At 37.0% G+C, this 22,688-nt stretch overlaps 1 protein-coding gene across 2 annotated transcripts in view; it reads left to right on the forward strand.

The window, feature by feature from the left end:
* EFHC1 (EF-hand domain containing 1) overlaps nucleotides 1-22,688 on the forward strand; it is a 93,840-nt gene that overhangs the window by 54,700 nt on the left and 16,452 nt on the right. For both annotated transcript variants that reach the window (XM_074237185.1, XM_074237186.1), the window contains exons 8-9: nucleotides 732-945; nucleotides 11,905-12,052. In XM_074237185.1, coding sequence (XP_074093286.1) covers nucleotides 732-945; nucleotides 11,905-12,052 — 362 coding nt within the window. The remainder of the gene's footprint in view (nucleotides 1-731; nucleotides 946-11,904; nucleotides 12,053-22,688) is intronic.

A 22,688-nucleotide genomic window follows, 5' to 3' on the forward strand; every position in this document is an offset into this window, starting at 1 on the left:
CAAGCAAAAGAAATGAGAGAAACATAGTTGAGTGTACTCTCCCCTCTAATGAACAGAATATGTTACAAGCCCAGGAAGCTATAGAATATGTGTTATGAGGGCTGAGTATAATCTCACCCTCCAGGTGTATCTGCTTAATATAACACAAATGTGAAAGGGCCAAATGTTGTTCTAGTGTTCCCACTAACTTTAAAAATAGCAATTGCCAAGACTATAGATTGTGATGATGATGCTTGACCTTTCTTCCTTTTGTTTGTTTTTGGGTTTTTTGCAAGGCCATGGGGTTAAGTGGCTTGCCCAAGGTCACACAGCTAGGGAATTATTAAGTGTCTGAGGCTGGATTTGAACTCCTGACTCCAGAGCCAGTGCTCTATCCACAGCAACACCTTCTTGAAGAAGACCGTAATACCAGGGGGTAATAACCATAATAAGCACATGAATTGGATTTGAGTGAAGGGGTGCTGTGCTGAGTCACCAGACTCACTTTCTCCTCCAGAGCTATCTGGGTCCAGTGGTCAGATATGAATCAGGACAACTGGAGAAGGTCCTGGTTATGTGACTTGCCCAAGGACTTCCTTCTAGTAAGAGTCAAGTGTATGAGGTCAGATTTAAATTCAATGCAATTGTAACTGTAATACCTTGATACCCTGCAATGGATTAGGAATAGTCAAATGAATGATTATCTATTCAGCTATTAAATCAATATCTCCTTCATCTCTTTACTCCCACAGGAATCCCCTATCCCTGAAGATCAGGGACGCCATTTTATCTTCTCTTATTTCTTAGCTTCAGAAATGGTCAGTATCTTTGAGCCACCGGTCAGGAATTCTGGCTTCTTTGGGGGTAAATTCCTCACTAAGACCAAAATTGCTAAGCCAGGTTCCTGTTTAGACAACCCTTCCTTCTATGGACCTGGTGACTTTTATATTGGTGCTCTCATTGAAGGTAAGTCTGTAAATTCTAATTTTCTAATAGTTTAGAAAGTGCTTTCTCATTTGTTGAGATTTGTTTTTGCTAACATGCAGGTAAAGTAATTAAGGTACTGACTGAGATTAATGTGGTTGATTTTTCTTTCTAAAAAATGTTTCAAAATTATGATCAAATACCACCCACACCTCTACATCATATAATTCACATAATCAGAACTATAATTATGCCTTAAACTAGTAACAATAAAACTCATGCTCTTTATGTTCTGTTGTAGCTTGTCCTTTTATACCTATGTATAAAGATTGTTTTCCTTTATGCAGTCATAATCTTTGTGTGTTTTTTAAAATACATTTTATTGATACCATTTGTCTTTATATCAGAATAATTTTCTACTCATTCCACAGATTGAACCCTCCTTCCTTATAACACAGAAAAACAGGCAAAAACATCTGATAATGAATCTATATCTTGACATTTGGGCCTAGCAGTTTTTTCCTCTACATTCAGAATTCAACTTCCTTTTAGTGATCTTTTCAATTACGTTGTATATATTATTGCTTAATTCTATAACAGTTCATACAAATCTCAAGCTTATCTGAAGTTCTTCTTGTTAATAATTTCTTATTGCAAAATAATGTTGCATTATACTTGTATTCCTCAACGTATCCTGTTAATTTTCCTGGTTTTCTTCAAGTCTCAACTCAAATGCCATCATCCAAAGGAAATCTTTCCTAGTTTCCCCTCACTGCTAGTACCTCCACCTTTGAGATTGCCTTCCATCTACTCTGTATGTATCTTCTTTGCACCTAGTGATTGGTGTGTTGACTTGATCATTAGAATGTGAGTTACTAGAGAGGAGACTTCTTTTTTATCTTTTTTGCTTTTAATGCCATTAACTGATATACAGTAATGTAAAAAGTTGTTTTTGTTGTAGTTTTCAACCATTTCCCACTTAGTGGGTCAGTTTTTTTCTAGTTCTTTGCTACTTCAGAGTGCTGCTATGGGTATTTTCTAGATAGTTTTATTTCTGCCTCTGACCTCCTCAGGGTATTTACCCATTAGTGGGATTACTGAGTCAATATATTGCTGATATGGGTAGTGTCATCACCCCCCACACACACACACCACCATATTTCCAAACTGAAATCCAGAATGTTTGGGTCACTTCACAGCTTCAACTTCAACATACATACTCAGTGTGTGTGAATGAGCCTATCTTCTGATAGTTCCTTCAACAGGAACTGTTTTCATTTAAAAAAAAATCTTTGCCATTTTGCATGAAGTTCTGTGAAGCCTCAGAATGATTTTAATTTATATTTCTTCACTGTTAGTGATTTATTTTTATTTATTATTACTGTTAGTTTTCATTTGGTAGCTCGTAGTTTGCAGCTCTTCTGAACACATTTTGATCAGATTCTATGACCACTGATCTAATAGAGAATGGTTCTTAGTATTGTATCTTTTTATCAAATCACTATGTATTTGAATATCAGATTTTTATCACTAATATTTGATACATTTGTGGATAATGAGCCAACAAAGAAGACTGAGGAGTGGTCAACAGGATATGAACCAAGAGCACCTGAAAAACCCAGGAGGAGAGATGGTGGCCAATAAGTTAGCAAGGATTAGAATTCAGAAAAGATCAGGTTCAGTTGGGTGAGGAGGTCAGAAGTCAGATTGCAAGGGGTTAAGGATTCAGTGAGGAGAGAGACAACAGTAGTAGGGTGTAGTAAAGGTTAGGGAGACTTGGTTATGTTTGATGCAATAAAGAAGGAACCATTTGAAAGGGAGTAGATTGGAGGGGCATTAAGTAAGGAGGCTACAATCTGCTAGAGAAGTTGAGTTCAAGTAGACATTTAAAGTATGTTAACCAATAAACAAACAAATAAATAAATAGATAAATCCACAAGTCTATGAGACATGCATTGCAATTGGATTTATTACAAGAGAAATGAATATACATGTAGAACTCCTAGACCAAGCATGAAGGAGTTGGAAGTCCAAACAGAAACTTTAGTACTTGTGGGTTACAAAAAGGGGGAAGTCTCCTAGGAGACACTGTCCTCCCAAATGGAAATGATATGAGAAGAGGGAGCAGAAAGGGAGGGGGAACAGGATTAAGTAGGATGGCAAAAGCAACATTCTTCTCCCTTGGGAACTACTAGACAATGAAGATATGATGGTTCGCTTATCTGCAAGGATCCAGCTTGCCAAACAGTTTATTGGTCTGGTGCAGACTGACCGGCACCTCACTTGTAGCTATTTCAGCTCTCAAGGACACAATGACATTGAGTCCAGCTAAAGGTGCAAATAACAAATTATGTCAGCAGGAAGGTAGGGGGAGGGCGGTTGTCTTAGACTTGCTCAGGGCCTCCTGCATACCCCAGGTTCAGTGTTTCTGGAAAATATGGCAACTCAGAAAGATAGGTTAGTTTGGCTTCAGAGCAACATTCCCCCTTTGTGGTCTAGGCAGCCTCTGGGCCTGCTGATGACTACACCTGGTAAAACATCATCTTGGATGCACTTGAGGGGTACATCTGGAAGCAAGAGTAAAGATACATTTAACAAAGATAAAGATTTACAGGAAGAAAGCAACAAGAGACCCAACCCCATAGTATGACTAAATCAATGAGCCTGGGCTTCTGGGGAACAAGAATTTCTTAACTAAAGTTAGAGACAAACTAGGCGTGGGAAATTTATAACATATTGAGGATGGTACAGAATAGTTTTATACATAGAGTGGGACCAGACTCATTGACCAACTGATCCACTCACATAAACCATGAAAAGAATGTCCAAGTTAATTCAGAGAAGACAACTGAGAGAACTTAGTACATAGATGCAGAGAGTACAATAATGAACATCAACTTTAACAATTTAGTGATCCATTCCCAAAGTCCATCCAATCATCCTGTTTTATCTTGGATCTCAGATGTTCCACACAGTCATCCAGTCCTTGGCACATCTTTTCTTGAGGCAATCTGGAAAATATTGTGTCTTCAGGGGTACTACTTGAGTGTATTTCCTTTCTGGTTCCAAGTTGCTTGTAAAAAATTGTTAGGCATTTTATTAAAATTTCTTACTAAATTTCAACATGAGTCTCAAAGAGTATTTCTCCAACAATTAGTTCATGTGGTGAAAACCAATTGAACCCTTATGGTTCTGAAGTAATCACAGAGGTACAAATGGGAAGGGGGAGCCCATAGTTTATTTGAAACCTCAGTGAAACAAAGAGAATATCCCTTATTGTTTTTATCTTTAACTAAACTATGACATAAACACTGCTAACCATAAGCTAAAGGAAGAAGCATAAAAATAAATCTATAAACATCTGACTGGTAAATGAGTCTTTTGGGTTAAAGATTTAATATTTACCAATGTAGACATAAAGATTAGAGCTGAGTGCTTTTCTAAATTAGCATTGATTCCATTGTCATTTAGCTTTCAGCAGTAAATTGGCATACTGTTGTGTTGATATATTTAAGAAATTCAAAAACAAGCTGAAAAATCAAAAGCTAACTTTTAAAATACATTAGAAGGTAGAACTCTTAAAAATCTTCCAAATTACAAATTTATTCTTTTGGCCTGTTGTTTTCTCAAAATTTTTACTCAATTTTTTCTTTATTAATGATTTTAGAACTCCAAATTAATTCCTATCCAGTTGAATACAGTTCCCCTCTTAGAAGGAAGAGACAGATAAGATCTAATTCTTGCACAAAAATTGTTAGAAAATACTTTTGATAAGATGATGACATATGATAGGCAAATGAATTTAGATAAATTAATTTCAATTGTCAAAAAAACTTGGGATGGCTTTGTAATTAATCCCCAGTTGCATCAGAGAACAGTATATATCAAATTGAATTGCTTGTAGTAGAATATATTTAGCTATTATCCATGTTCAAATGGAATAGATATTGTAAACATTACTCTTCACTAAGATGACTGATGGTACTGGAATTCTGTTCCTCAAAGTAAAAGAGGTTTCTGGTTTTAACCTCACAAATTAATAGATTAATATCTTTGTTTTAAAAAAGATTTTTTGTACATTTGTCATTTATTCCCATAACATTCTAAAAAAAATGAGCTATTTAAGGGATTTAATTTCTTACATGATTATGTATTAGTAAGCAGATGAAAAGCCCAAGTACTAATTTATTTAGTTGATGAACTATGGAATAAATATATATTAAGTGTGAAAACAGTAAGAACTGTTATGTATTCATATCTTCTACTGACCATTTGCTCTGATTATAGAAATTTGCTATAAAAGGAAAAAGCAGGAATGTGATTATACATACTGTTATAATCAGACAGATCCTGATCTTAGGGCACAGAATGACACAGTATGTATAGGAGGTTAAGTCTTACTTAGTTGTTTGGTTGTTCAATCATGAAGCAATTATTCCATCTTATAGCTAGACTTAGAAATAACCAGGTAGGAAACATTTTTGTCCAAAGGGAAGTAACGGAGCCAAAAAAATCCTACCTTCAGTTGTGCCAAGGTTGTCATCTTGGCTTTTTTCCCAGGTTACAGATCTCCACCTATAACAATTCAGGAGCACCTCCCCACAAAGTAACCAGTTATTGCTGACTTAATCGTCCATCAAACAAACTATAACGAATTCAAATCTCAACACAATTTCAGTTATAGTCCCAGAATTTTTTACAGCTCAGATGGCAAGTTTTCACTAATAACAACTCAGGGCTTGATAGTTATTTTACTCTCCTTACCAGGACTCACCCACAAAAGATCTCACTTAATAGAGGTTAACCTTGTCAAGGAGAAGGGTCACTTTGTCAGAGGAAGAGAGAAGAGAATTGGGTAGGATGTCAAAGGGTTTTGAAAAGAAAAGAGACTTAAATATGAAGTTTGACATAGTAAAAGAAAGTGAAAACTGCTGGAAAATATGTCTCAGAATTGAGAAATAAAAGAGACTTAAGGTTTATAGGCAACTTGGAAACCTCATAGTTTTATAGCATGAAAATTTTTTGCAGGAAAAGCACTGGACATTGTGAACTTTGAACAACATCACAGAAAATGAACTTGACTATATCTTTACAGACTACAAAGAATTGGTTACTGAAGTGAGACTCTAAATAGCATGGCTGTTGGTATACCAGGCTTGGAGTCAGGAAGACTTATCTGAGTTCTGCCTCAGACACTTACGGTTCAGGTTCCTTGACCTTATTTGCCTCAGTGTTCTCATCTGTAAAATGAGGGCGAGAAGGAAAAGGCAAACCATTCAAGTATCATTACCAGGAAAACCCTAAAAGGGGTCACAAAGAGATGTACTTGAAAAATAAGTGAACAAGTGAGAATCATATTAGAATCAACTCTTAGTCCATTCAGATCATTAGATGCTGACCAAGATATAAATACGGTGGGTCCTTAGTCACCGATGATGAATAGATTGCTGCAGAGATGCTGAGAATGCTTTATTTCATTTGTTGTCCCAATGACTAGTTTTAACTTTGAATGATCTTGGAGAAATGTGGATCTGCTGAGTCTAACCCTTGAGATGATGTGCTTAATGGAATCTCAAATCCCAAAGGTTTTGTGTACTTTTCCCCCTTTATACTAATTTTAACACCTTCTTTGGCAGTATTGTTTATTTTCTTTTACCATCTTAGTTTTTACAAATCAATATATAATTTAAGACAGTGATAGCCTTGGCTTCCATGTCATCTTGATGAGATGATTATATATTTGCTTGCTAAAGCAATTTCTAGGCTGTTTTGGCCTCCAATTGTAGGCTACTTTATATCAATTAGACTTTCACAGGAAATGTTAATAAGGTCAATATCTTTGTATTTTTCTATTTCCCATTTTTCAGCATGGATTGCTCATTTGTTCAGAAATCGTCTCTGTACAATTCTTGATGTATTATCAAAGGAAGTTGAAATGCTACTTTAAAAGATGAAGCAAAGAAAAAACAGACCACTGAGAAAATCTATGTTTGAAAGTTTTGAGATATCAGTTAAGATCTTTTAAGAAGGAAGAGATACTGAAAAGGCAAAATACTTACAGATGCCCCCCCCATGAGAAAAAATACCTATGGATAAATATTTCTATTTTTTATCTTTATGAGATTTTTTATGAGAATTATATATACATACATGTTAAAGGTATCATTCATAGGTGATTGCAGCAAGCCTCATCTTTATAATCACTCTCAAAATTGTGAGATTCTGTTATGTTTATTGTTTGCTGATTACAAAAGTACTTTTGATTCTACAGAACAAATGCTATTGACTATTTCTTCAAGATGGAACCTCCCATGCATGTATTAGGATGATTCAGGGTTTCTTGAGAGATGCAGCCTGAAATAAATTTCTTCAATTATCTTGTGATTATCAATATTGAGTATAGTCAGGATTGTAATTTTGTTTTTCCCTTTGTCATTCAATGAAGTTTGAGAGAGTGCTTGTTCCTTTCCTTACTCTGAATATTGAGGAAAGCAACCGTGAGTTATTGGAAGTATTCCACCTAATTGGATCCAGACTCAGAAGATCTGAGGGACAGTTGGGGTGAAATTACATTGTTTATAATAGACACTTGAGAAGTGCTTACACAGGTGGAAAGCAACACCTAGTGCCTGTAGGAATGATGACATCACACTGTAAATTCACTCTGACTAAAACCCTGTAGTGTTGAACTATACCTATTCAAAGATGAAAAGAAAAGATCCTGTGTTTCTGACTTCTGTTTTTGTTGTTGTTTGTTTTGTTTTTGTGGGGGGGGAACAAGATTAATTGGGGTTAAATGACTTGCCTCAAGTGACAAGTCTTAGGCTGGATTTGAACTCAGGTCCTGCCCACTCCAGGGCCAGTGCTCTATCCACTGCACCACCTAACACCACCTGTGTTCCTGACTTCTGAGGAAAAAAAAAACCCTTTTTATGAGACCTGAATTTGGCAGAAGCAGTAGCATAAGAAGCTTCAAAGGAAAAGCACCTTGATCTATTATAATTTGAGTTGAACAAAGAAACTTGTATTCCTTGTGACTTAAAAAAAAACATTAATTACTCCATTTTGTTCTTTATCCACAATTTTGTCAAGTTAAGTTTTAACTTCTTGTGAGTCTTCTGACTTCAGGAAAATCATAAAATTGTTACCTGGTTTTGGGAGAAATAGTAATAAGTTGACTTAATCCATACATGCTGGCTATTTATTTATTTATTAATTCCCTTCAACTTGTAATAACTGTAGAAACCAAGGATAAGGGTCCCTATGCTAATGAAGAGCACTCAATTTGTTTCTGCAGTTGTATGCTTTGCTAAATAAATCGTTATTTGGATATAAATTTGATGCCCTTATTCCATTGTAACATTGCCAGAGATGACAAACAGCAATTCTGAAAAATACAGATGGATAGATAAACTTCCTCTTGGGGAGAAAAGATGAGGGTGGGAGAGGAGGTTCTAATCTCACCATCTGCTGGAAGCTGTGAGAACTGCAGACAGAATGATGGGAGAAGGCTGGAGGACTTCAGAAGGAATTACCACCACCTACAGGTTTTTGCTCAGTCATTTCAGTGGTGTGCATCTGACATTTTGTGACTCCATTGTGGGGTTTTCTTGGCAAAGATAATGAAATGCTTTGCGATTTCCTCTCCAGTTCATTTTACAGTTGAGAAAACTAAGGCAAACAGACTGAAGTGACTTGCCCAGGGTCACATAGCTAGTAAAGGTCTGAGGCTGGTTTAGAACTCAGGAGGATGAGTCTTCCTGACTCTGGGTCAGACGCTCTATTTACTGTATCATCTGGCTACCCTATTGGTAGCTAGAGAACTGGAGGAAGATTAACAGGCACCATTTTCTTGGATCTGCTGAATATCTAGTCCATACTAAAAGTTAACTGAGGTTATTTGGGAGAAGATTGTTTATTGGTCAGTGTCAGTAGTTCCATGAATTTGTTTTTTCCTACCTGTGTATAAATTTTTTGAGTTTTGGGAAGGACTTGCAAGAAGGGGGAATTGAATTGGTAACAATCTTTGAGTTGTGTCCTGTAGTGATGATTCTAGTTTTTATCTTTTTTTGTGTGGGGTGGGGAAAAGAGTCAGAGTTGAGAAAACATCTCCAAATTATATACAGGATCTTCATGTTATGGGGTAGCTCAGGAGACAAAGTGTTGAACAGAGTCAGGAAGACTTATACTAGCTCTGGGATCCTGAGCAGGTCATTCTCTGAGCCTTACTTTACTCCTTTATAAAATGAGAATAATAGCATTTACCACCCCCACCCCTAGGCTTGTTGTTGTGAGGACTAAATGGGATAATGTATAGGAAGCACTTTTTCAGTATAAGCTGCTATTTTATCACTTTCATCATGGTGGATGATCTAGGCAAAGTCTCAAGTGGAAGATGAGGTTCTCTGGATAATCTTTTATGATATTGTGCATATTTCTGTGAAATCCCTCTTCAGTGAGATCTTGAATTTTCCCCCCAAAAAAGTTTAACTTAGCAATTCATGTAGGAAAAACAAAGTGGATGAGGATTGCATATTGTCTTGATTATCACATACTCTTGGATGGATGGGCTGTTGAATTATTGGTATCTTGAACAAGGATCTTGTGGAAGGTCCATTAATCAGACCCAGACTTAAGTGGATGAGATCACATTTGGAAAGCTACATAGTCACAGTTGTTCCTCATTACTAATTACGTTTTTTTTTTGACATCAAGATTTTGATCAGTGATGCTATTTAGCTATAAATTATGAAACGGGGCAGCTAGGTGGCATAGTGGATAAAGCACCAGCCCTGGAGTCAGGAGTACCTGGGTTCAAATCCAGTCTCAGACACTTAATAATTACCTAGCTGTGTGGCCTTGGGCAAGCCACTTAACCCCATTTGCCTTGCAAAAACCTAAAAAAAAACCCCAAAAAACAAATTATGAAACGAGAAAAATCTCAGAAGAATCCATATAACAAGTCACTCAAAGCATGAGTTAACAGATATATGGTAGTATAAATCGCAGGCAACTTATACATAGCATAAAGACATCAAGGAAGTATATGATTTGAAAGGGAATGTGGGGTGGTCATGTGGTGAGAGTTGTGATAATAGATGTCCAGAGGAAGAGCTCTACCATGTATGCTGGCTAGATTCTCTGTAGAAGATTTATTGGAAAGATGCAAATAGGCCATACATGGGGAAGTTATTTATTTCCCGAAAAGGAAGTACACAAGATGATGGGATTATGAAACATAATTAAAGAGAATTTTTTATTTCTATGTCAATCTGACTACTTTGTCCTGAATAAAGTCTTATTATCAGTAGGTAAAAATCTTTCTTCCTCCAATTTTATATTTGTTATTGATCCAACTGAAATATGATGCCATGTCATACAGAATCTCAGAGTTCAGACCTTAGCAGTCATCTAGTTAACTCATCAGCTCATATCCAGAGAAGGATTCTCAATATATTATCCATAGTAAAGCCATATTATGACAAGTAGTCAAGCCTTTGCTTGAAACTCTATAGTGAAGGGAATATATTACTTCTGAAGGTAGTATATTCTTTAATATTTTAATTAGAAAAGAATTTCTCCTTACATAAAGCATAAATTTCCTCTTTGCAACTAGAGTAAATCTAATCATTCTTTCATGGAATAGACTTTCCATGGGATAGACTTTCAAATTCTTGAAAAATAGTTTCTCCAGACTACACATCTTCAAAAAAAAATCCTTATATGGCACAAACTGTTCTCTCTTATCTATATTTTTCCTAAAATGAAGAATCAACAAATGAACACATCTTTTTAGCTGCATATATATATATGTATATTTTCCTTTAATTTCCCATTGTATTCCACCCCATCCCTTTTCTCTCCATGAGTGTGAATCCTTCTTTGCTTTCTTGAGACTGTCTGTTGTACAGTTGAATTCATTTATCTATTCATTCAGTTATTTATTTTTAGAATTTATTGCCTTGATTCTGGTATTTTTTCAGTGTGCATTTCTACTTGTGTCTCTGCCTATTTACCACAATTTAAAAAAACCCTAAAACATCATAGCTTTATTTTGTTTTATTTTTTATCATCTTTGTTAAATGTTCTAGAAATTCTGGAGGGTTTTATTGTTATTTGACCTTTTAGTTGCTAATCCTGAAGGAGATTGGGCTAATACCTGGCTTGCTTACAATCTCTCACCATTCCATCTTCTTAGATGTGTTGGCATGATTTCTTATCTTTTACTTAGTCCCAAGTGACTAATCAATAACATTTATTATTTTGGGAATTTTGCATGTGAAACTTTCTAAACTTTCCTTGAGAAACCAGATTTATAACAGTTTAAGTGGCAGCAAGTGAAGAAGCTGAACTTGTCATTGTTAAAATAATTTTTTCACTCATAAAAATATGTCTACCTCACAGCACTGTTGTAAGCAAAATTAACTGCTAAACTATGAGTCAGGAGCCACTTGGCAAACTGAACCCCTTTACCCAGAATGGGATGCAAATGGCTAGAATGATGGATGAGCCTCTAAATGCAGCCTCTGGTACCAGAGGAATTCTACCAACCCCCCTGTGCATCTTTATCCACCCTGCTTATGGATTGGTGTGTGCAGAGATACCTGGGGCCTGCTTATCACTAGGCTGATGGATTCTGAGAGGCTCCAGCTCCCCCACCCTCCCGAGTATAAAAGAGGGCTATTTTTAACCACTAAGACTCAGCCTGTTCTTCTGATTATAACTGGTTTTCCTGGAACCACTGTGTGTGCTTTTTTGTCTCTTGGGGACCAAAGCAGACAACTAAGAAATTAGGTGGCAAGCAGAACTGATTGGCATATGTATCCTTCTATCTTTTCTGAGTGCTTTACAAATTATCAATAAACCCTATAATTAGATTTAAAAGTAGAGTATTTCTATTCTTTGATACTGAGAACTGGACTAACTCCAAAGCACTATAGAAATAAATAAATTTCAGTTATAATCCCAGAATTAAACTAATGGAATATTCCTCTTTCCCAGTTTTTGGCCATAGGTTCATTATCAAAGATGCAGATGAATATGTTTTGAAATTCCTGGAAAGCAATGCAAAGGATTATCCCCCATCAACAATCCTGTCACTCAAAAATCATTTCTTAAACCGGAAACCTGAGACCAAGGAACTGGACAGGTATGTTTGCTGTCCCATTGTACATTCTAGATAAGCAGATCTCTAAATGGTATTTCTCCTATTACCAGATAATAACAGTGCTGTACACTAGCACAGACCTACACAAAGGCCCAAGATAAGACTGAAGACTTGAAGATCTTTATTTTATTTTAATCTCACTGAAGCATTTTGCATTCTGTTTTACTGGTCTCTTCACACATGCACACAAAGTCCAGTCCAACAGATTGGATGATCATTTAATCTCTCAGATTCAGTTTCTTCATAAATCAAAGAGGGAAGACCATATGTAGCATATCTTAGCTTCTACAATTGTTTCTAGGAAAACCAGTTGTAAATCCCAAAATGCTAAAGCCACGAAAGCTTATTTTTCTTCTTGTTGTCTTAAGATTATACTTACTGAAGGAAAAAAAGTGTCCTTCCCAAGATTGTTGGATCATTTGGAGCTGTGCTGTCACTTTGGTTCTGTACAGTATTTCTTTTTTTTTAATTTAAATTTATTTTTATTAAAGATATTATTTGAATTTTACATTTTCCCCCCAATCTTTCTTCCCTCCCCCTCCCCCCACAGAAAGCACTCTGTCAGTCTTTACTTTGTTTCCATGTTGTACCTTGGTCCAAATTGGGTGTGATGAGAGAGAAATCATATCCTTAAAGAGAAGAGACGTCTAAGAGGCAACAAGATCAGACAATAAGATATCTGTTTTTTTCTAAATTAAAGGGAATAGTCCTTGTACTTTGTTCAAACTCCACAGCTCCTTATCTGGATACAGATGGCACTCTCCTTTGCAGACAGCCCAAAATTGTTCCTGATTGTTGCACTAATGGAATGAGTAAGTCCTTCAAGGTTGAACATCACTCCCATGTTGCTGTTAGGGTGTACAGTGTTTTTCTGGTTCTGCTCATTTCACTCAGCATCAGTTCATGCAAATCCCACCAGGTTTCCCTGAAATCCCGTCCCTCCTGGTTTCTAATAGAACAATAGTGTTCCATGACATACATATACCACAGTTTGCTAAGCCATTCCCCAATTGAAGGACATTTACTGGATTTCCAATTCTTTGCCACTACAAACAGGGCTGCTATAATTTTTTTTTTGTTTTTTTTTTTTTTAGTTTTTGCAAGGCAATGGGGTTAAGTGGCTTGCCCATGGCCACACGGCTAGGTAATTATTAAGTGTCTGAGGCCGGATTTGAACTCAGGTACTCCTGACTCCAAGGCCAGTGCTCTATCCACTACACCACCTAGCCGCCCCCTGCTATAAGTATTTTTGTACAAGTAATGTTTTTACCCTTTTTCTCATCTCTTCAGGGTATAGACCCAGTAGTGGTATTGCTGGGTCAAAGGGTATGCACATTTTTGTTGCCCTTTAGGCATAGTTCCAAATAGCTCTCCAGAAGGGTTGGATGAGTTCACAGCTCCAACAACAGTGTAACAGTGTCCCAGATTTCCCACATCCCTTCCAACAATGATCATTATCCTTCCTGGTCATACTAGCCAATCTGAGAGGTGTGAGGTGGTACCTCAGAGAAGCTTTAATTTGCATTTCTCTAATAATTAATGATTTAGAGCATTTTTTCATATGGCTATAGATTACTTTGATCTCCTCATCTGTAAATTGCCTTTGCATATCCTTTGACCATTTGTCAATTGGGGAATGGCTTTTTGTTTTAAAAATATGACTCAGTTCTCTGTATATTTTAGAAATGAGTCCTTTGTCAGAATCCTTAGTTGTAAAGATTGTTTCCCAATTTACTACATTTCTTTTGATCTTGGTTACATTGATTTTATCTGTGTAAAAACTTTTTAATTTAATGTAATCAAAATCATCTAATTGGTTTTTGGTGATGTTCTCCAACTCTTCCTTAGTCATAAACTGTTCCCCTTTCCATAGATCTGACAGGTAGACTAGTCCTTGATTTTCTAATTTGCTTATAGTATTGTTTTTTATGTCTATGTCCTGTGACCATTTGGATCTTATCTTGGTAAAGGGTGTGAGGTGTTGGTCTAATCTAAGTTTCTTCCATACTAACTTCCAATTTTCCCAGCAATTTTTATCAAAGAGGGAGTTTTTATCCCAATGGCCAGACTCTTTGGGTTTATCAAACAGAAGATTACTATAATCATCTCCTGCTTTTACACCTAGTCTATTCCACTGGTCCACCACTCTATTTCTTAGCCAATACCAAGCAGTTTTGATGACTGATGCCTTACAATATAATTTTAGATTGGGTAGGGCTAAGCCACCTTCTTTTGCATTTTTTTTTCATTAAGCTCCTGGCAATTCTTGACTTTTTATTTCTCCATATGAATTTACTTACAATTTTTTCTAACTCGTTAAAGTAATTGTTTGGAATTTTGATTGGTAGGGCACTAAACAGATAGTTTAGTTTTGGTAGAATTGTCATTTTTATTATATTAGCTCTACCTATCCATGAGCAGTTGATATTTGCCCAGTTATTTAAATCTAATTTAATTTGTGTGAGAAGTATTTTATAATTGTTTTCAAAAAGATTCTGAGTCTGTCTTGGCAAATAGACTCCCAAATATTTTATATTGTCTGAGGTTACTCTGAATGGGATTTCTCTTTCTAGCTCTTCTTGCTAGACATATATAGAAAAGTTGAGAATTTATGAGGGTTTATTTTATAACCTGCAACTTTGCTAAAATTGCTAATTGTTTCCAGTAGTTTTTTAAGATGATTTCTTGGGATTCTCTAGGTAGACCATCATGTCATCTGCAAAGAGTGAGAGTTTTGACTCTTCCTTCCCAATTCTAATTCCTTCAATTTCTTTTTCTTCTCTAATTGCTGCTGCTAACATTTCTAATACAATATTGAATAGTAGTGGTGATAATGGGCACCCTTGTTTCACCCCTGATGTTATTGGGAATGCCTCTAGCCTCTCCCCATTGAATAGAATGCTTGTTGATGGTTTCAGATTGATACTGCTAATTATTTTAAGGAACAGTCCATTTATTCCTACACTCTCTAGTGTTTTTAATAGGAATGAATTCTGTATTTTGTCAAAAGCTTTTTCAGCATCTATTGATATGATCATATGATTTCTGATAGGTTTGTTGTTGATATAATTGAGTATACTAACAGTTTTCCTAATATTGAACCAACCCTGCATTCCTGGAATAAATCCTACTTGATCATAATGTATTATCTTAGTGATGACTTGTTGTAATTGTTTTGCTAAGATTTTATTTAGGATTTTTGCATCTATATTCATCAGGGAGATAGGTCTATAATTTTCTTTCTTTGTTTTAACTCTTCCTGGTTACCATATTGGTTTCATAGAAAGAGTTAGACAGAGTTCCATCTTTCCCTATTTTTCCAAAGAGTTTATATAGGATTGGAACCAATTGTTCCTTAAATGTTTGGTAGAATTCACTTGTGAATCCATCAGGCCCTGGAGATTTTTTTTTAGGGAGCTCAGTAATGGCTTGTTGAATTTCTTTTTCTGAGATAGGGTTGTTTAGGTATTTAATCTGTTTTTCATTTAACCTGGGCAACTTATATTTTTGTAAATATTCATCCATTTCACTTAGATTATCAAATTTATTGGTATAGAGTTGGGCAAAATAATTTCAAATTATTACTTTAATTTCTTCCTCATTGGTGGTGAGTTCACTTTTTTCATTTATGATACTAGTAATTTGGTTTTCTTCTTTCTTTTTTTTAATTAAATTGACCAGAGGTTTATCAATTTTATTGGTTTTTTCATAGTACCAACTTTTGGTTTTATTTATTAATTCAATAGTTTTTTTGCTTTCAATTTTATTAATTTCTCCTTTAATTTTTAGAATTTCTAATTTGGTACTTAACTGGGGATTTTTGATTTGTTCTTTCTCTAATTTTTTTAGTTGCATGTTTAGTTCATTGATTTCCTCTTTCTCCAGTTTATCCATATAAGCATTTAGTGCTATAATATATCCCCTGAGAGTTGCTTTGAATGAATCCCATAGGTTTTGGTATGTTGTTTCGTTCTTATCATTATCTAGGATAAAATGGTTAATTCTTTCTATAATTTGTTTTTTGGTCCACTCATTTTTTAAAATGAGCTTATTCAGTTTCCAGTTTGTTCTGGCTCTATATCTCCCTGGTCCAATATTGCATATGACTTTTATTGCATTGTGATCTGAGAAAGATGTATTCACTATTTCTGCCTTTCTGCAGTTGATCATTAGGTTTTTATGTCCTAGTACATGGTCAATTTTTGTATAAGTTCCATGTGCTGCAGAGAAAAAGGTATATTCCTTTCTATCCTCATTCAGTTTCCTCCATAAGTCTACCATATCTAATTTTTCTAACAATCTATTTACCTCCCTAATTTCTTTCTTGTTTGTTTTATGATTCGATTTATTTAGATCTGATAGGGAGAGGTTGAGGTCTCCCACTAGTAGTTTTGCTGTCTGTCTTCCTATAGTTCTTTCAGCTTCTCCTCTAAGAATTTGGGTGCTGTCCCACTGGTTGCATATATATTCAATATTGAAATGACTTTATTGTCTATGGTACCCTTTAGGAGGATAAAGTTTCCTTCCTTATCTCTTTTAATGCTATCTATTTTTTGCTGCTGCTTTGTCTGAGATAAGGATTGCTACCCCTGCTTTTTTTACTTCAGCTGAAGCAAAATATATTTTGCTCCAACCTTTTACCTTTACTCTATATGTATCTCTCTACTTCAAATGAGTTTCTTGTAAGCAGCATATTGTAGGATTCTGGTTTTTAATCCACTCTGCTATTTGCTTACGTTTTAAGGGAGAGTTCATCCCATTCACATTCAAGGTTATGATTACTAATTCTTTATTGCCCTTTGTGCTATCTTCCCTCTGTTTGTATTTTTCCCCCTTCCCCCTCCCTTTTATCCATATTCCCCAGTCTTTTGTTTCTGAAAACCACCCCCTTCAGTGTGTTTGCCCTCCTATATCACACCCTCCCCTTTCTTTCCCCTTTCCCTTTTCCCTTCCCTTCCTTTTGTTATTTCCCCTTATTTCCCCCACTCCCCTTCCCTTTCTCTGTTCCCCCTCCCCATTTCCCCTTTTAATACTTGAAAGGTTAGATGTTTTATATGTTAACTGAGTATGTGTAGGTTGACTTTAAGCCAAGTCTGATGAGAAGAAGATTCAGGTGTTTCTCCTCTGCTCCCTTCTTCCCCACTATTACCATAGGTTTTTTTGTACCTCTTAGTGTAATGAGATTTACCCCATTCAATCCCCTCCCTCTTCCCATCTCTTTCCTGTGCCCCTTTATAGGATGGTAGTGTTTTTTTTTTAGATCCTTCTATCTAAGTCATAGAAACTTCTGAGTGTCTTTCCCTTCTAGTTCTGTATATTCTATCAAATAGAGTCCAAATTCCTGAGAGTTATTAGAGTCTTTCTCCCAAGTGGGGTTAAAGCCAATTACATCCCATTAGATAGTAGTCTCATGGATAGGTCATGAATGTCCATCATTTCTGGCTAGGTGTATTCTCTCTGTTAGAGTTACATTTCTCAAGGTTTATGAGAATCTTTTTTTTTACCCTATGCTGGGATATAGCCAGTTTCAACTTACTGGATTGCATTTTTTTTCCTTTTACCACCCCCCCCTTTTTTTTTACCTTTTCATGTGTCTCTTGAACCTCCTATTTGATGTCCAAATTTTCTGTTTAGCTCTGGTCTTTTCATCAGAAATTTTTGGAATTCTTGCTTTTCTTTTTCCCTGGAAGAGAAGACTCAGCTTTGCAGGAAAGTAGATTCTTGGCTGCATTCCAAGCTCCTGTGCTCTTTGAAGTATCTCGTTCCAGGCCCTTCGATCCCTTAAAGTTGATGCAGCCAGGTCCTGCGTGATCCTTACTTGTGGCTCCTTAAATTGTTTCTTTCTGGCTGCTTGCAGGATTTTCTCTTTTATCTGATAGTTCTTCAGTTTGGCCACAACATTCCTTGGTGTTTTCATTTTAGGATCTTTTTCTGGTGGGGATCGATGTACTCTTTCAGTAACTACTTTGCCCTCCGATTCCATGATATCAGGGCAGTTTTCCATCACTATATCCTGTAATATTAAGTCCAGGCTTTTTTTCTCTTCAATGTTTTCAGGAAGTCCTGTAATTTTCAGGTTGCCCCTCCTTGATCTATTCTCAAAGTCTGTGGTTTTGTTGATGAGGTATTTTGCATTTGCTTCTATTTTTACTATTTTTTGATTTTGTTTAACTGACTCTTGCTGTCTCTTGGAGTCTTTAGTTTCTGTAGACTCCATTATTTTTTGGGGGGAGGAGTTTTCTTCATTAACCTTTTGTAACTCCTTTTCCAATTGGTCAATTCTGCTTTTGAAAGAGCTTTCCATTTGACCAGTTGAGGTTTTGAGAGAATTAATTTCTTTTTGCATTTGCTCATTTGAGGATCTGAGAGAATTATTCTCATTTTGTAATTGTCCAATTGATGATCTGAGAGATTTATTCTCCTTTTGTGTTTGTCCAATTGTACTTTCTAAGGTTTTATTTTCTTGTTGCAAGGTATTAATTGTCTCCCATCCCAAATTTTTAAGCTCCAGGAATTTTTCTATAGATCCACCGTTGACCCTTCTTTATTATGCTAAGACCTTTAGTGTGTGTGGAGGGGCTGGTTCACCTGGCCTTGAGATCACTAAAGGCAGTTTCTCTGGCTGGCCAGTAGGAGGTGCTGGTTGCCCTCTCTGGAGTGTCTGTGACCTTGGTTGGGAGGCCTTCTCCCTTTGCCTGAAGGCAGGAGTTGGAACTATTGAATTCTTTTGCCTTCAATCAGTGGTGGGCTTTACCCTGGCCTGAGGTCATTCCTCTGCTGGGCTGGTTCTTCTGCTCACACACCTGGGCCTGAGGCAGAAATAGTTTGCCTTTGCTTGGGGAGAGGCCTCTATTCAATGGAGGCATGCCCTCAGAGTTTCTGAGATCTGAGGAGCCTAGGGATGGTGTTTGCAGCTCTCCTGCACCAGAACACTTCCCCCAGCCTGGTCCCGGAGCTCCAGGGGGACAGCACTAACACCAGTGCTTCTGCTTCCCCGCGTACCCAAGCCCCTTTCGTCCAGCCCCACTGCTGATCCAGCAGGTCCGGCTCTCGGGCCCTCAGACTCCTGGTTCCAATTCAGCTGTTAATCTGGCTGATCCGGGGCTGATCCTCCTTCTGAGCCCAGACTCACCCGCCCAGGTTCAGCCAGTGCTACTGCAGGAGACAAATCCTGGGGTAGATGTTATTTCTCCTGGCTTTTCTTTCTGGGTTTTCTGGATTGGATTTCTTTTAAGAGGTTTGTTTCATGTGATAGATGGGGAAGAGATCAGGAGACTTTAGAACTGTGCCTGTCTTCTCTCCGCCATCTTGGCCATATCCTTTGTACAGTATTTCTAAGACTGAGGGCAGAAAGAGAAATTCAGCTCTAGGGTGGGGGCCTCCGTTTGAACCTCAGGTCCCCAGATTTGACCTCCAACTCTCTGACCTTTCTCTGTGGTATAGTCTAGGTACAGGTCTCCATTACAGCTAATGAAATAGGTCTTTCATAGATGAGTGTGGCTACCCCTCCAACAGGTGAAGATTTCCACTCTTAAGGAGATATAATTATCCCATGACTGGCTAAAAGTCTGGCTTGCTCTTTCTCAGGGAGACATTGCATTTGACCATTTGTATGTGTTTAAAGAGCATGTGGAACTTTTTGCTACTGAACTCCATTACAGAATATAGTGGAAATATAGTGATCAAGATAAGGTTAACCCTTCATTATTCTTCAACGAGAGAACCAAACAACTTGGGGTTGTTGGATTGTAAGCCTTCCCTGCCCTGGAAATTCTTCTTGGATCTTGTGTATTTTCATTGGGACAGTCAGAAGTTAAGGATGCAAATAACATGCACACAGATGAAAATAAGACTTTCCACTATCCTTGCCTCCCTTCACATATTTTTCAGACATTTCAGAAGCAAGGGATTGACTTGGAAAAGTTGCCTTGGCAGAAATATATCTGGGAGACTTTTCTGCTGACCTAGTTCCAGACCGTACAGAGTGCTGCTCCTTTTCCTCATGGACTGCCTAGATCAGAAAGATCTTGGATCCCTGATCCAGGCAAGAGGTCAAGCCAAAAGATGAATTTTTTCTATTGGAATGACAACAGATACACTAGAGTCAATGAGTAACCTAGCACAGAAAAGGATTGAGGTGGGAAAGCAGAGACAGAGAGACAAAGTAGTCAGATTATGTAGCAACATAAATGAATAGACCATTGCCATAGCCATGAGAAGGTCTTTGCCAGGGTGCTCTTGGTAAAGGATTCTGGAAGCAGGCCAAATGTTAAAAGGTCAGTTTTTCCCTATGGAAGGAATTAGTTACCCTATAAAAGTTACATTTATTTTTTCAGAAAATAAAGGCAGCAAGGGCAGGCTAGACTCTTGGAAGACCAGGTACCCAGGGAACCTTGAGCAGCATTGCAAATGAAAATGAATCCTGGTGCCTGCTAACCAAGTTCTCATCTTCCCTTGCTAACTCATGTGGAACAAAACCCCTGTCTGGGAATTTGTGATTCCCTTTTAGGATGGTCCCAGGTCAGGTCTCGTTGGTATCAGGCAAACAAACCACTAAGGTCTTCAAGCCCTTGTAATTCATTGGTAAATTAATTTGATATCTTGTTCAGAGACTAAAGCATCAAATACTTGTAGGCATCCCTGCTGTTGGAGAGGTGAGAATAGATCCCAGACTATTTCAGGGAACTAAAGAGTTATTGTTCAAATTTAATAATATGCTCTATATCTGGTACTAATGGGAATCTATGCAAAGACTTAGGTAGTGTTTGATAGCTAAGCCAGAGCTTATAAGAATCTTTTATAATTTAGTAAATAGGGTTAGGAACTACACTGAACAGGAAAACATTTTCTTTCCCAAATTAAAAAATGTCTGATGATTATCTCCAAAGTTGAATGTTAGATTTCTTAGAGTATATGCTTTTTAGAGAACTGGTTTGTTTTTATTAGGATGTGTCTCCTGTGTTAAAATTAATTGTATCAATTAAAAAAACCCTTTATGTCCCCCTGTATAGGACAGTATTCTAAATACACTTAATATGTTCATTAAATTAAAAAAAATAAATAGACAATCTCCTTGAAGCTAGGGAAAAGTTTGCAATTTTGTCTTGGTAGAAGAAGCTGGTAGCACAGTGAATGGAGCACTTCCTAGCTGTGTGGCAAGTTATTGAACCTGTTGTATTGGTTGTAAAATGGGGACAAAAACAGCCTTTATTTTGAAAATTCAATGAGATAATCTGTCTAAAGACCTGAGTAGGTACTGGCACATAAGTGATATAGAAAGGCCTAGTCCCAGCCCCTTTTCCCTTTGTCTCTCCATTACCTGACAGCATTTCTCTTAACTTTGAAGGTTTGGAGCTAGAAGGGACCTTAAAGGTCATCCAGATTCAACCCCCCATTTTACTTATGAAAAAACTGAGGCCTAGAGAGGCTCGACTGCTTTGCTTGAGATTACACAGGTAGTAAATGGAAGAGTGGGGATCTGAACCTGAATCTCTTCTGAAACTGAACCCCCAGTGCCTGTCCCACTATTCTATGCTGCTGCCTCAATGAAGGGAGGCATTTTATCCATAACTGCAGGTTGAAATGAAGGGTAGATTTAAACAGGTGAATTTTTTCTTGAATCATAGACTCCAAGGAAGCCATGGGTGCCAGACTCCAAGTTCTGCTTCTTCTATGGCCATGGATAAGTCCCTTAACTACTCTGAACTTCCTTTCCCTGGCCTGTAAAATGGGGAGATTTGTTTTAATTACCTCATGGGGTTGGCATAAGGCTCCAGTGTCCTTTCAGTGCTTTAGTGAATAGCATTTATTCAAATCCCATGTTACTTGGAGTTTAAGACTTGAGGTGGGGGGGCAGGGGGGGCAATGCAAAAAGAGCTTAAGTATGAAAGAAGAAAAATAATCAAACACATGTAGAGAAAACTTGAACAAATATCTCATCAACTCTTTCCTGTTTTGTTTTATATCTACAATGAGTGATGGGAATGACTGGGAAGACATAGAAAGCAAGGATGAAAAGAGGCAAGGGGACAAAAAGATGTCAGCTCTCACAATAGGAGAAGGAAAAAGAAGAAACAGAATTGTAGCCAGAGGCCTTGAGTATGCTGTGTCCTGAAAGCTCATGGCACCTGCCTCATGGTGGATTCTCAGTAAATGCTTATTGATTGACCAACTGCCAAGAGTCAAAACAGAAACTGTCCATGAGAAAAATGGTTTTATTAGGAAAGAGGGCCAGCAGGATGCAGTTGGTAGAGCAATGCTCAACAGAATCATGACCCTTGGGTCTTACTCTCAGTCCTACTACTCCTTAGCTATGTGACCTTTAGAAGTTGACTAAGATCTCTGTGCTTTAGTTTCTTTTTTTTTAAATTGATACTTTATTTTATTTTTCCAATCACATGCTATGTTAAGTTTCTCCTTCTATTAGATGAGGGTATTCCTTAAGTGAGAGAAGAATCAAGAAAGTAAAATTTGGGACTTTGCAAATTGTACTTTACCAAGAGAGAGAGATTTTCTTTTATGTAAAGTTATGAATGACTAATATGCTTCCATTTTGGAAGATTCTAGACATTAAGGACTGACTTTAATAAGTAAAGATCCCTTTCACATTTTGACTTTA

This window comes from Macrotis lagotis, chromosome 5 (genome assembly GCF_037893015.1).
Source record: "Macrotis lagotis isolate mMagLag1 chromosome 5, bilby.v1.9.chrom.fasta, whole genome shotgun sequence".
NCBI classification, from domain to species: Eukaryota; Metazoa; Chordata; class Mammalia; order Peramelemorphia; family Peramelidae; genus Macrotis; species Macrotis lagotis.